The sequence below is a fragment of the Psittacula echo genome, assembly GCF_963264785.1.
Source record: "Psittacula echo genome assembly, chromosome: 2".
NCBI classification, from domain to species: domain Eukaryota; kingdom Metazoa; phylum Chordata; class Aves; order Psittaciformes; family Psittacidae; genus Psittacula; species Psittacula echo.
Genome location: NC_137737.1, coordinates 17,349,260 through 17,363,386, shown reverse-complemented (window position 1 = coordinate 17,363,386; position 14,127 = coordinate 17,349,260). Strand labels below are relative to the sequence as shown.

At 37.5% G+C, this 14,127-nt stretch overlaps 1 protein-coding gene across 1 annotated transcript in view; it reads left to right on the top strand.

The window, feature by feature from the left end:
* Positions 1–14,127, top strand: part of HIBADH (3-hydroxyisobutyrate dehydrogenase) — an 83,071-nt gene that overhangs the window by 59,392 nt on the left and 9,552 nt on the right. Inside the window, exons 5-6 of the mRNA XM_080610679.1 lie at positions 10,444–10,577; positions 11,136–11,212. Coding sequence (XP_080466805.1) covers positions 10,444–10,577; positions 11,136–11,212 — 211 coding nt within the window. The remainder of the gene's footprint in view (positions 1–10,443; positions 10,578–11,135; positions 11,213–14,127) is intronic.

Here is a 14,127-nt window from a genome sequence, read left to right as displayed (position 1 = left end):
GGGTGTTAAATGTGCAGCTCTGTCACCTTTCTAATGCAGGCAAAAGTTATTCTTGGTTTTGTACTATGTGATTGAGAGTTAGTTTTATTTCTAGGACTTGAAGCCTCATCTGGGCAAGTGGGAATTGTGCTAGAGTCTGTCCATTGAATTTCAGTTGTGCAGAGGGTTAACGCTGGCCTACACAGTTAAGAAGTTGTGTGCATGTTCATGTTTTATTTTTGGAATTCCCCTAAACCACTAGAAATACAAACAGTAGTGCTGGGCAAGAAGACGATGGGTTATTTTCTTTGTTTCTCTTGTATTTCATGCTTCTTTTGTATTTGATACTGTGCTTACTCAGAACCTAGCAATGGTTAACCAGATAGCTTAGTGCTGTGTGCTTTACATTTGGGCTGTCCTGAAGGCTGCTTTGAAACTTTGGTGTCTTGGATATATGGAATATACTGCTCTCGTTCTTCACGGGCTGTCCAACCTTCTTGCTAAGATTCAGATAAAAAATGGAATACTTGTTTTGAGCTGTGCTAAGCTCTGTGCAGTTAGTTTTGCTATCCACAAGTCTAGATACTTGCAGTTGTTGTTGTTAAATTTTAATATTTCTGTATAAGTCTGCAGCCCCAAGTCAGATTTTAACCATATATCTAAAAATTAGTGATGGGTAAAGGAGTAGCTAAATCTGGTACTCCAGCAAAAACACCTAAGGGCTTTTTCTGTTGTCTAGGGCTTTCTGGTGGAGTATGGATTAAAGGAGAGAATGGGAAAGATGTCTGGCATGAACTACTATTTTTAGATGGTTTTGATAGAGTGTTTTGGGTATTAAAAATAAACAAATAATTTAATCAATCATACTTCATTTGCTTTCTTATTGCAGTACTGTTAACCTTTTTACTTGCTAACTTTTAAGATGCTTTGATATTTCTCTTTGACATTACAGTGACCAGAAATAAATGTAATGCTTTTAAAAAACCTGCTGCAGACAGAACAAACTCATCAGGCCTTTCAGCTTGTAGTCTGATGAAAAAGTTAAAGTATCTTCTCTGGGTATTTGCCTTTTGCAACTTATTTTCTTTTCTAATCCTTTTGAAGGCATCATTTGCTACTTAATACCATCTCGTAAAACTTTCCTGGTCCATTCCGCTCATATTAAACTGCCTTAACAACAGCTTCTACTCAGTTTTTGAATGATATATTGAGAAGGGCATAATCTTTTCTGTGTTTTGGCATCCTTCTATAATACATCTAAATCAGATTGAAATTTTTTATTATGGTGTCCCTGGCCAAGTTCAAGTACTAATCCCCATGCAGTTCCACTCAGGACTTCCTTTAAAAGCATAAAGCTTCTCATTAATATTTTGCCAATTTTGTTTAATCAGTTCTTTATCCTTCATTCTACAGTGCTTTCAACCTTAATTTCCTGAGGATGTTTACATCATTTTTTCTGTGCCCAAAAGGGGTATCCTCTGCTACTATAACACATATATGTACCTATTGTTTATATACGTGTATCCTTATGATTCATGTAAATCCCGAAGTATGTTCTCCTTGATGCCCCTAAGGATCCTTGCATTTACAACACCACTTCTCAGATTGGCATGTGGGACTGGAGAGTTTGGTGCTGTCTTTTGTCTTCGGACAGCACCTAGCAAAATAGGGACCCAACATGACAGCAAGGGAAGTGCTAAAGAAATGTTATTAAAGTAGTTTCTGGCTGCACCTTCTATCTTCCTCTTATTGTAGGAGGCAAAATCTGTTTAATTACTCCCTCTCATGCTGGGCTGCCCAGAACAGGTAGCATATTGTGGACTTCTCTTGCATCTTTCTTTCAGTCTCTGCTAGTGCTAGGAAAATAGCTGCATAGAGCATTAATGCTGATGCACACAGTCTGATCCACTCGTCTTCATTCTTGCCTCTGTGTGTGGGAGGGGGGAGTGGAGGAGGGGGAGGGAATTATTATTCTGCTGCTGACACAGGGAGAATGAGAGTGGCTTGATGCAACAGAAGATTATGTTCCCTGAGGATAAACAAACAGAAGGAGATAAATTAGAAGAGAGGATAATCCTGTTAATATGTGCATTCCTTAATTCTGATTCAGTTTTTCAAAACGTACTATTTCATAGGGGTTAGAGATTTAATTAGTACCTGTAAACCATCTCTCAAAGTTTACCTTTCTGATTGTGGAGTACCACTTTGAGTTGGCATTTGAGATGCACAAATTTGCGCATAAATAGGAATTGTAGGTCATGGTATGAATATAATGTGAGTGAATAATCATGTGCACATCACCATCCTTTCCTCAAGGAAAAAAAATAAACTTTTCTTCTCTGGACTTTTTCACAATACTGTTTGTTAGGAAGTCAGAGCAGCTTCTCCTTGCAGTCTTCCGTTGCTTTTTCAGCGAAGCTGGGCCATTGTGATATTTATCTGAATTCAAACAAGGCTAATTAAAAGAGCTGCTGACAGTTGTTGTGATCTGACTTTGACTGGAGCTTGATGGTCATTATGGGTAAATAATGAACCAGGTCTGCAAATGTAGCAGCTGCCAACTTGGGATAGAAGAACAGCTATTGCGTCCAATTTAAGGATCTATCGACCGCTTCCCTTCTCCCTGCAGATCTCCTTCGTAGCAGAAAACTAATGTTTTCTAGTGCTTTGTTTTGTGGTTTCAGCTATTTCTGATATGGTCTATAATTTCCTCTTAAATATTTAACCTAGTCCATTATTAGCTTTCAGAGTTAACAACTTTTCCATTGGGCTTTCTTTACATTTTTATTTAGCTTTGTTTTGTGGGAGGGTGTTTTTGCAGTTTGTTTTTATGTACAATGTAACTGCCTAAATAATGATGATAATGTGTATTTAATTTGCCTGTTGCAACAGAATAAAAATCCACTATGCTTCTTTCTTATAGCCATAATCTAACAAATTATATAATTGGATTAAGCTGTAAAAGAGATGCTTTTACTTCTTTAAGCAGGCATTTGCCTGGAGTAATATTGAATGCTTGTTGAATAAATCTTCAAAGCACTGACCTGAACCTCCATTTCCATTTTTGTCAAAACATCACTAGTTTATGAGGTACGGTGATGCAAAGCTCTATTTATCAGAAGAGAGAAACAGCAATGACTTTCATTAAGGTGCACCTCCAAGTATGTTGTCACTTCATCATGAGCTTTGCCTTGTCCCATTAGCAAGCAGGAACGGTGCGTTAAAGTGAAAATGGCAAATTTTAATAATAAGTTAATTCAACTTTCTTCTCGAACCCCTGCCATTATAAATATAGTACAGGCATTTAAAAGCCACCACAGAATTTGATATACACAAGAACTTGCACATCTACCCAGCATTTGCTCAGATGCCATTAAAAAAGGCAGCGTGCATTATGTAAAATGTGCGAAGGCGCGTGTGCATAGTGCATAATGCAGCAGAACTAGGGATCTTGCTGGGAAGAAATGATCCCAAGCGTGCCCCTAAAAGACAAGTCTTGCTTTGAGCTATAATGATGAAAAATTGCCCATTTATTTGTGTCTTTGCATTTCAGCAAAACTGAAACTTTGACTCGTTGTCTGTGGTGCCGCCGCAGGGGTTTTGTGCATGTATGTGTACATCCACGGGTGTTTCTGTGCTTGCTCTGGAAAGGCCAGAGATACGTTAACAAGGGGTTATGTTATGCTGGTTTATGTTAAACCAGATCACCCCCTAACATGTGCGGAGCCATTCATCTGTGTCACCAAAACCCAAGAGAACATCTGACATGGACTTTGAAACAGAAACAGTGATCACTTACAAATCAAACATGGCACGCTCTAAACCGATTGTGCACGGCAATCTTTTCGAGAAAGGACAACTAATTGAACATGATAAAGTGTAAAGTTAATTAACACCCTTAAATTTGTTGATTACTTTCACGGGATTATATTGTTCGTTGAGGAGCAGCTTTCCATCCCAGCTGTCGCCTTTTTAGCGAATGTCGCTGGTAAACAATAGAGACACCATAACAAGTCGTAAATGGTCCCTGTGACAGCAGCCCCTTGTGAGGCTGCATCTGTAGAAAATGATTAGAACAATTGCATTTTAAAGACGGCTCACATTGCAGCCGGTCCCATAGGCCCTCTTCTTTATCTCCGCTGATGGCAGACTGGTTAAAACATTTAAGTTCTTTTGAGCAAATTAAGTGATTTACTGTGTTTTAGTTATAGAGCAGCAGAATAGCTTCATAGGTCTAGCTTTGATGCTGATTTTTACAAAAGCCCACTGAGTGGTGGTGTGTTGTGGGAGGTTTTTCTGAGACTGTTCTGTTTACTTGTTTCTTGGAAATAGATTGAGGATGGCAGATGTTGTCTATGAAGCAAGTAGAAAAAATTGATGCCCTATTAATATTTTATTAAATAACTAGTATCCTCGTGGTTGTTTTAAACGTATAGTATGATCTGCTTTTATTTCCAGGAGGGGTTTGTAGCTGATCTTACCTATATATGTCTCTTAGTTGGTTTTGGATTTATATACATAGCAAAACAATAGTAACCTTTTCAATTAATCTTTCCTTGTGTATCTGGGTTTAACTTTTTGTGAGTTGCAAAAGACAAAGTATTTCATGTGAGTTGGCAGGTACTTAGTAAGAACTTCTCAGTCCTTAAAAACGCACACACAAGCTACACAGATGCAGGCTCTCAAGTTCAACCTATCTGAAAGAGAGCAAACATGACAAGAACTTGCTTGTTTGAGGCAACTACAGTCGCTTAAACTGCATTTTTGCAAAAATATTGGAATAAAGGACCAGTGTTCCCTTGCACTTGCATAATACGCAAAGCCTATTACAACTCTTAAGCTTGACATGTAAAACGGGAGAGAGGATTCAAACTCTAGCACCGTTTTTCTTGTTTACTTTGTTATCCAGTTGAGGTCACAAAACGAGTTGTTAAAATGGCTCAGTAGACTATATGTTGAATAGAAAAATTACGGAATAGATGCTTTTTTTTCCTAAGCTTCACGAAGTCATAGCCCTCATCTCCAGCCTGTTCTTTGGAGTCTCTGAAGCAGCTGTGTTCACATTGTCTCAGTTTTTCTTCTCACTTTGTCTGCAGCAGTTTTTTTTATCTGCAGGTGCAAAGCAACAGTGGTTTCAATATTTTGGCACAAGGGTACACTTGGGTGCTCTGTGTTTTCAGCAGCGTAACTGTTTTCAGTATTAGTACTGTGATGGTGCTGTAATGAGTAGCCTTATAATACCACTTCTTTTTAACTCATTTGTACTCTGCTCTTCTTATGGAAATGTAATAAAACTGAAACTGAAAACAGATAGTTTCATGTAACATCTTTACATTAACATCTTTTCTCTAGCAAATTGTATTCTTAATAATCAAATTGAAAACAAGATACTTTAATGATGTAGCTATGGAAGTAAGATTTTTAATCTGGAAACATGGGTGGCAAATTTCAAGACTTTTTCCAACATGTCTGTTGGAAACTGTTGTAATAAGCACAGAAAAGTGAGTATTGAAGGGTAAGTTCGCTACTAAACTGCCTGGCCTGGAGGCTAAAGCTTGTTAGGTCACCTCTAAACTGTCCCAAGATAGCTGCGACCAGTTACTGTTGTTGTATTTGTGCTCCTAAGCCTCCATTCACATTTTCGTCTAATATTCTGAACTCAGTAACTGCTCTGCACCAGGTTCACTGAGCAATCCATTGGCAATCCAAGTGAGAAGCATGTGGATTGAACTGTTCCTTGCCCCACAGGTAACTTGGCCAGATGCAACAGGATGCTTTGAAGCGCAGTTGTTTATGTACCTCTTCTGATAAACTAGTTTTTCAGATCTTAGTCCAAAACTTTCTATACCCGAGTGGGAAACCCATCTCTAAGTGTGTATGCCATAGTGCAGTGCTAGTCTTTAACTTCTCACCATGCTTTTTCCCATATTAACTTTTTGCATGCCACCTCACTAGCTAGATCTCTTATAACATTTAACTGCAGACCTGTTCCTGACAGTTCATATCTCTGGGAAAAATTCTGGTGGTGTTATAACCTTCTGACTTGGTGTATGACCTACTGAGCTACTCTGTGGGATCTGTTGGTGTGACCTCCTTAAAGGATTCTGCACACAGATGTGGGGGAGTCATCCTAGAGAGGCCACGTGTAGGACAGCAGCCATGGGCTCCAGCAGTCTTGCTTTGCAATGGAGGGAATCTTACACGTGCTAATCACAAATACAGTTCCTCAGAAAACTATCCCCTGACAATGAGAAGAGGCTTTTAGTATCTTAGAAAGAACAAATAGATTCTGAAGGACTTTTAACCCTAATCAGCAGTGGTACATAAAGCACTGTCTTAGGTGGTGAGATGTCTTTAAAAAAAATCAAAATATTGAAAATAGTCGTTAGCTTTTTTAAGTTACATTAGCTGCTCTGCTTTCTCCATTTCTGTCTTTAGTGTTAAAAGCTGGTAATACTTTACTGGCTTGTGTTGTTGATATGGAATCTGTGATTGTGAAATAAAGCTGTGTGTTCCCATCTCATGGTTTTTTATTTCTATTTTTAGCTGAAGTTAGCTTCTGCACTCCTAGACTCCCTGCCAGTTGTTGGGTTTTTTTTCTTAATCGCCAGCGTTACAAATTTGCTGTGTTGCTTGTTTAATTCTGATAAAATAGCTGATAGTTGACAAGGATTCTGGATGGAAAAAATTACCAGGTTTAAAATTTAATTTAAATTTAAATTTTAAATTAATTTAAACAAGTTTTTGGTTTTTAGAAGAGAATTTTCCAAGCCTTCTACATTATACAACAAATTGCTCTTTTTTTTTTCTACTTAACTAATTTATTTTTTCTTCTTGAAATGTAAGCATTTGAACAAGTGAGAGAGTGCAGCTGTCAGAAGATTAACCAGCTGAAAACTATTGTCAGCATTAATTTTGCTCTAATAAATGACTCTCTGAAGCTATTTAGCAGTCTGTAATCTAGATACAAGGCTATTGACCTATGATGGATAGTACTGGATTTTGTTTGTAAGCTTTGACTTAAATTGTCTACTTAATTTGCTGCAGGTCAGATCACAGGATTAGTGGTAAAGGCCATTATGTGGTTTGAATAAAAATAGCTAGAGGAATGGGATAAAAATCATTGTGTTTATTAATGTAGCAATCTTTGCAGTCATGTACATAGTAAACTGGTAGCCAACAAGATGACAATGACCTATTTGTGTTAGGGTTTGCTCTTAGCCCAGTCCTGTGAGTTGCCTGGGAAGGAGTTGTTAAGTAAGATAGAGGATTGGCTACAAATAGGGTGTCTCTCAACCTAAGCAAGAAGAGCTTTACCACTCTAGATATTGCAGTGCCTCATAGACTGACATTTTGTAAAGCTATGGGTCTGACCAAGTTCTTCTGGATGCTCCAGTTCTGGACTTACCAGTGCAAGAAAGATACAGATTTACTGGAGTGGGTCTGGCTAAGCGCCATGGAGATGATGAAGGGACTGAGCATCTTTCATTAGAGGAGAGAGTGAGAAAGCTGAGACTGTATTCCACAAAGAGAAGGTTTGGGGAGGATCTTATCAATGTCTATAAAAACCTGATGAGAGAGAATGAGGAAGAGGGAGCTGGACTATTCTCCGTAGTGCTCAGTGACAGGACAGGAGGCAGTGGGCAAAAATTAAAACAGATGGTGATCTTAGGAGGTCCCTTCCAATCCCAGCAGTCCTGCAATTCTGTGGTTCTCAGTTGTAATATAGGCTGAACAGCTACTTCATCAGTGGAAGCCCCTTTCCTCTACTCTGTTGCTTATTTTCTTATAATTGTAGGCTTTCCTTATTTTTGAGACCTTGATCTGTCAAATTTGTCTGAAATTATTCTTTGACTTCAAAAGATGGTGCATGTTGGAAAGCAGGATCAGGGAAATAAATGCATAACAGATACAAAACGTGGCATTTGTAGACATAGAGCAGTTGCACAAAGACAATGCATCAAGTGAAATTTTTATGGGAAAGCAAACAAAAATTCTTAACATTTTTCACTGTGAGGAGCTGCAGTGTAACTGTCGTTGATGTCAGAAAGGAAGTCCCATGCCAACCACTTCATTCTCTTGCTGTGGTATAGCGCTTACCTAAGGCTTAAAGTTGAGATAAGCTCTGATTAGCTTTCTATGATTGCACACTTTATCAAAATCTTTTGTGCACAAACTTGGTCACCATGGTGGCTTAGTTGTGGACTTATTATTTTATCTTTCTGATGTTTTGTACTGCATAGTTTCATTTATTAATGGGAAACAAGGAAAATAGAAATGCCCTATGTAAGTTACTCTAACAGAATAACTTTGTTGTTTGATGTTCAACTGTATTTTTTGTTCGTTTGTTTTACAAATCTCTTCATCTAATAAACTTTTTAAGAGTGCATTTTTATTTGTTCCTACACAACATCTAGCTCAGTGAAGGCAGTTCCAGTTACACTTTGGGACCTATTTCAGCTGAAACATTTCTTGATGTTTATTATGGTAGCTAGTTCGTGACAAAGAATTATGAACCACAGCTGGAGAGCAGGCTGACTTACTGTAGAAACAAAATGGTCCACCACGTGGAGTAAGGACAAATTTTCACCTGGACATTCTGTTTGTAAGTACCTAGTTGAGCACATTTAATTTGAAAGCAGGTCATCACCTGCAGCTGTATATCCTAACAGGCCAAAGTCATGCATAGCACAGAAAATGTATAGTAGCTATGCTTCTTGACAAAGTAAAAAATAATGAGGAAGCTGATGTGTTCATCAGTTTGGGCCAAATTTTCCTAGCAGCTAGCAGTTCTATCCATTAAATGTTGTGGATAAGATTAAGGTTGTATCAGTAATTCATATTAGAATTAGGCTTCTTTTAAGAAATAGTATATTTCATGGAGATTATAAATATCACATGAAAAAAACATGGTTTTGTCCTTAGGAACTGTATAATAAGTTCAATGTCCTACATCTGGGTCGAGGGCAATCCCAGGCACAGGTTGGGCAGTGAAGTGATTTGAGAGCAGCCCTGTGGAGAAGGACTTGGGAGTGCTGGTTGATGAGAAACTAAACATGAGCTGGCAGTGTGCACTCGCAGCCCAGAAAGCCAACTGTATCCTGGACTGCATCAAGAGGAGCGTGACCAGCAGGTCAAAGGAGGTGATCCTGCACCTCTACTCTGCTCTCGGGAGACCTCACTTGGAGTATTGTGTGCAGTTCTGGTGTCCTCAATATAAAAAGGACATGGAACTGCTGGAACAAGTCCAGAGGAGGGCCACGAGGATGATCAGGGAACTGGAGCACCTCCCGTATGGAGACAGGCTGAGAAAGTTGGGGCTGTTCATCCTGGAGAAGAGAAGGCTGCGTGGAGACCTCATAGCAACCTTCCAGTATCTGAAAGGGGGCCTACAAGGTTGATGAAGAGGGACTCTCTTCATCAGGGACTGTAATGACAGGACAAGGGGTAACGGGTTCAAACTTAAACAGGGGAAGTTTAGATTGGATGTAAGGAAGAAATTCTTTACTGAGAGGGTGGTGAGGCACTGAAACAGGTTGCCCAAGGAAGTTGTGAATGCTCCATCCCTGGCAGTGTTCAAGGCCAGACTGAACAGGGCTGTAAGCAACCTGGTCTAGTGGGAGGTCATCTAGTTCCAGCCCCCTTAAAATGGGTCTTTTCCAACCCAAATCATTCTATGATTCTGTAATCAAAGAGCTATGGTGTGTGCTTACTGACCTGCAGTAAAGATAGGGCAAACTTACAGGAACTATGTAGGAACAAAACTGGGAATAGTGTGTGTGTGTGAGAATCACGTTTACATTGTTTTTTACAGAGTTCTTTCTGTCTTTCTGTATATGTTAAGTTTAGGAAGCGTAACACAAAGTTTCTGAAATTAAGTAGAATTTCACTTCAGATTAGAAACATAGCAGACTGCAGAGGTTCAGAAGGCTTGGTTTTATATGCCTGTGTCTTTTAGATGTTCAATTATATGAAAATCAGGAAGCATTAATGAAAATTAGCCTAGGTTTGGAAAAGCTGATAAAAGCAGAGTTAACTTTGTGCAATAGTTTGTCAATAGTCGTATGTGAAGAGTAGTGTGACAAAAGAAAAGTTTTATTTCGTAGTTCAGATACAGTGAATTTTGTGGGGTGCAAAGGTGCAGGAAGGGTTGATTGTTTCTTCCTATGGAGCTACAAAGAGCAACATTGTCAGTTTTCTACAAGTCTTGTGAATTGGGTATCTGCCAGTATGCCTGAAAGATAAGGTGGCTTTATCTTCACCAAATGTTTGAGAATTAAGATCTCTGATCCTGTAAGTACTGGGACTATAGGCTTACTTTTACATAGACTTTGAGAAGTTCAGAATAAGTGAAGTACTAAGCACATAACTTTTACATCATCACACCATTACTGGCAAGATAAACTACGTAAGTTGGGGGTTTTTTTAAATAGTGATATTAAATCCAATGTTGTCTTGATTCAGGTGCTGGAGCTGCTCAGGCTGGAAACCTTACTTTCATGGTTGGTGGAGTGGAACAAGAGTTTGATGCTGCCAAAGAGTTGCTGACATGCATGGGTTCTAACGTGGTCTACTGTGGAGAGGTTGGAACCGGACAGGTAATGCTTCCTGAGGCATTGCTAGTTACCTCAATCTTTTATTTTGATCACTTTGTTTTTCTTTACTGATGCCTACTCTTTTATTCCAGAACTAAAAGCATGTTAATATGTCTTTATACTTATTTGCTTGTTTACTTGTCTTCAACCATATGTTTATAAAATAACCTCATGGCACTCTTCTCCACCATGTTGTATAGCTTAGCACCAAAACATCTGATGTGGTGCTTCTCCACATTGGCTTGATGATACTATACTTCTTAGAGGACACAGGTTTAATTTTGTTTCTTCTGAATTTAAGTTTATTGAATGTTTTGAAGGACAAAGAGCCCCATACATGCCATGTATACTAACTGATCTATTGTACTAAGAAAAAAAGGAACCATAGGGCAGCTTTCATTGACTTCATACTGTTGTAGATCTGTACTTACTGCTGCTGCTTTTAGAAGAGAGCTATCAAAACAGATTTGATCATACTCTCCCGAACCTAGTTAAAGAAGATTCTTACATGTTAGGTCTATGAAAATGCAGAAGCTAATCGATGATTTAACTTATTTTCAGGCTGCAAAGATCTGCAACAACATGCTTTTGGCCATCAGTATGATTGGAACTGCTGAAGCAATGAATCTTGGAATCAGGTTTGTTTGATTTATGTATTGGATTGAAACATTTTCACTGTGTTAACAGTTTTTGTGGTTTACGGTTGACTTTTGCTGAGAGAATGATGGTTAGATGGCATAGATAAACTTTTGCTAGAAGTTCTCTTACAAAACATGCTAAAGGGGTTATTTTACATAAAGTATGGCTCTTCACAACAGGAATATTCTCTTGTATTCGCTGTATAGGTTGTTGCATTCTGCATCTGAAGTTATGAGTTCATTTGTTCTGCTGTAGTGCAATGTACAATAATGTTTATCTTGTATTATAAACATGTAGAGGTAATATAAAGGTGACTGTATTCTAAGCTAATGTACAGTGTATTCAGAGTATCACACTCCCATATGGCTTGTTTACTTTGCCAAATTGTTCCAAAATATATTGTGAAGTAAAATTTCCAGTACAGCGTGTATATCAAATTAAGTTTCAAAGTATAAAAAAGAATATCTACCTTTCTATTTGACTTTATCACTGCAGTTTGTCCTAATTGCCGAAACTGCTACTTTCTCAAAAGGATGGAGTATGCTCCACTGCATTCTCGTCAATGCTGAAAGTGCCATTTCTTTTCTAGGAGGTAATGCATTTGACTTTAAGTGGCAGCATATTGAAGCAAAATTATTTTTCCTTCCCAATTGTAACCTATTTATTTTGCTGTGGTCTTGAAATTTTGTTTTGTTTTCCAATAGAGTGCATGCAAGTACCAGTTCAGTATCACAATATTTGAACCTTTCATAAATTCTTTTAGCCAGATCTAAATAATTTGCAAATTTATAAACAGGCAAGTTTTATGTTTAAAGACGTTATCCCGCAATTGTGTATATTTTAAGAGCTCTTCATGAATTATTTATCTGCACAGCTGCATCCTTAAAGTTGGCCTGCTAAAACTACAGATATCATAGATACTTACCAACTGGACTTTAGATCATGTGTTCATGTGGATTTGATACACTATAAAAACGAGCAAGAGGGCATCAAGTGCTTAAATAAATAAAGAACAAGGCCTACGTATGCACACATACACAAGGCAATGTAATGGATTCACATTTCCTCTTAATTACCATATCAAGATGCAGTTGTTTTATTGAATTGCCCTTGTCTCAGATGTTAGACTATCTTGACCTATTAAGTTGTCATGTTGTAATTGAGATAAAAGAGGAATTTGCTTTGCATCAGTGCTAATTGGTTTATCAATATCCTGTACCATTTACATTTTAAAATTGAGAGTCTGTAAGATACTGAAGCATGTCTGCATCAAGCTATAATAAAAACAGTAGCATTGTTTACAACTGTTGTAGTCCAATGTAGTGTAAAGCTTTCATCAGGTTCTGGTTTAAGTCATTGTTCACTTAATACAGCATATGCAACTGATTTTTCATTATATTTTTATCTACATTTGTAGGAATTACTAGAGTTACAATTTGAGATCAAATAAAATCAAGAGGTTTGGAAGACACATATTCTGGGCATGTAAGCCCTGTGCAGAATGGGTTGATGTCTGCAGGCACTGTACCTTGAGGTGTTTAGAATTTTCATATATCATTTTGTCCTTTTCCAGTTTAAATTTTGGCTGAATTTATATTTAGCATTTCTAAACAGAAACCCAATGTGAAGGCGACAATATGCAAGCCTTCCTATCCTACAGTCATGGTAATCAAGGAGGAACTGTACTTATAGTAGAAGAAACCTCCTAATTGAAACCCAAATTATACAAAGAGCAGAGTCTTGTTTTGTCTGAAAGCTGCATAAGATTTAAGACAGAGGCAGTAATTTAAAGTCTTATGAAGTAATTTAGAGCCCTTGCATTGATTTTAATGTGCTGTGATTTAAATCCTGGAGATGGCTGCTGTTTATAACTAAAATAAAAGCTTTCTGCTTCTGGTGTGTACAGATTTCTTATGTACAATTCTAATTGTACATTAAGTTGCAATTCTAATTCTAAGTTTTGCTGTATTAATACATTTATTCGATTTTATTTTTTTAAGTCTAAAACTTGAAGGATAGTGTGGCTGCCTCATCTGGAGAGAATAGGAAGCTGAACCTGATTTATTAGATTGATACATATCTGGTGAAGAAACTCTGACCTAATAAAGGACACTGGAATTCTGAAAAATTCATAATAGGAATTATGGAGCTTAGACATGTTCTCAGCTTTAGATAGAGTATAAAATATTGTCATGCCATCTACTGTGTATATCTGCAGCATCATTTAAATCTTGAGGTTTAGGGACTTTGGATAATTAATTCTTAAAAAAATTGCTGACTGAACTAGATGTAACTAGAAAGTCATATTATAGCAACTTCCAGAAACCAATGTATACTCTGAGCTGATACTATCACAGTGTCCTCAAAACAGGGTGGTATTAATTCTATTAATAAGCCACCTTTTCACTGATGTTTTCATAAACTATGTAGTTTAAATTTTCATATTCTAAAGCAGAGAGTTACTGGTTTATTCATTTCAGATTTTTAAGTTACATCTGCTATTGGTTTATTTATTTCATATTTGAAGTTACAGGATTTGTCCAAACTTCAACATAAGTAGTAAATAGAATGTGGTGGGGAGGAAGGAAAACAGACATTAATGAGCAAAAATTCCACAGCAAACTCCCAGAAAAATAGGCAATATTGCTGTGTAGCTTCTGAATTTATATTTCACTTGTTTTTCTACTTTAACATCACCTTTATGTACAAATCATCTTCATTAACAAATGAAGATCTGTGGTTTCATTGGAAGTGATTTTGTTTAAATTTCAAACTAACTTTAAGAAATAAAAATCTGTCCTGAGTTCTGACCATTGAAATTCTTGTTTTGTTATACTTGGGGTTTTCTCCATTAATTTCCTGATGCTTTACATGTTGCTACTGAAAGTTAGAACATGTGGCAGGCGTTCTGGAA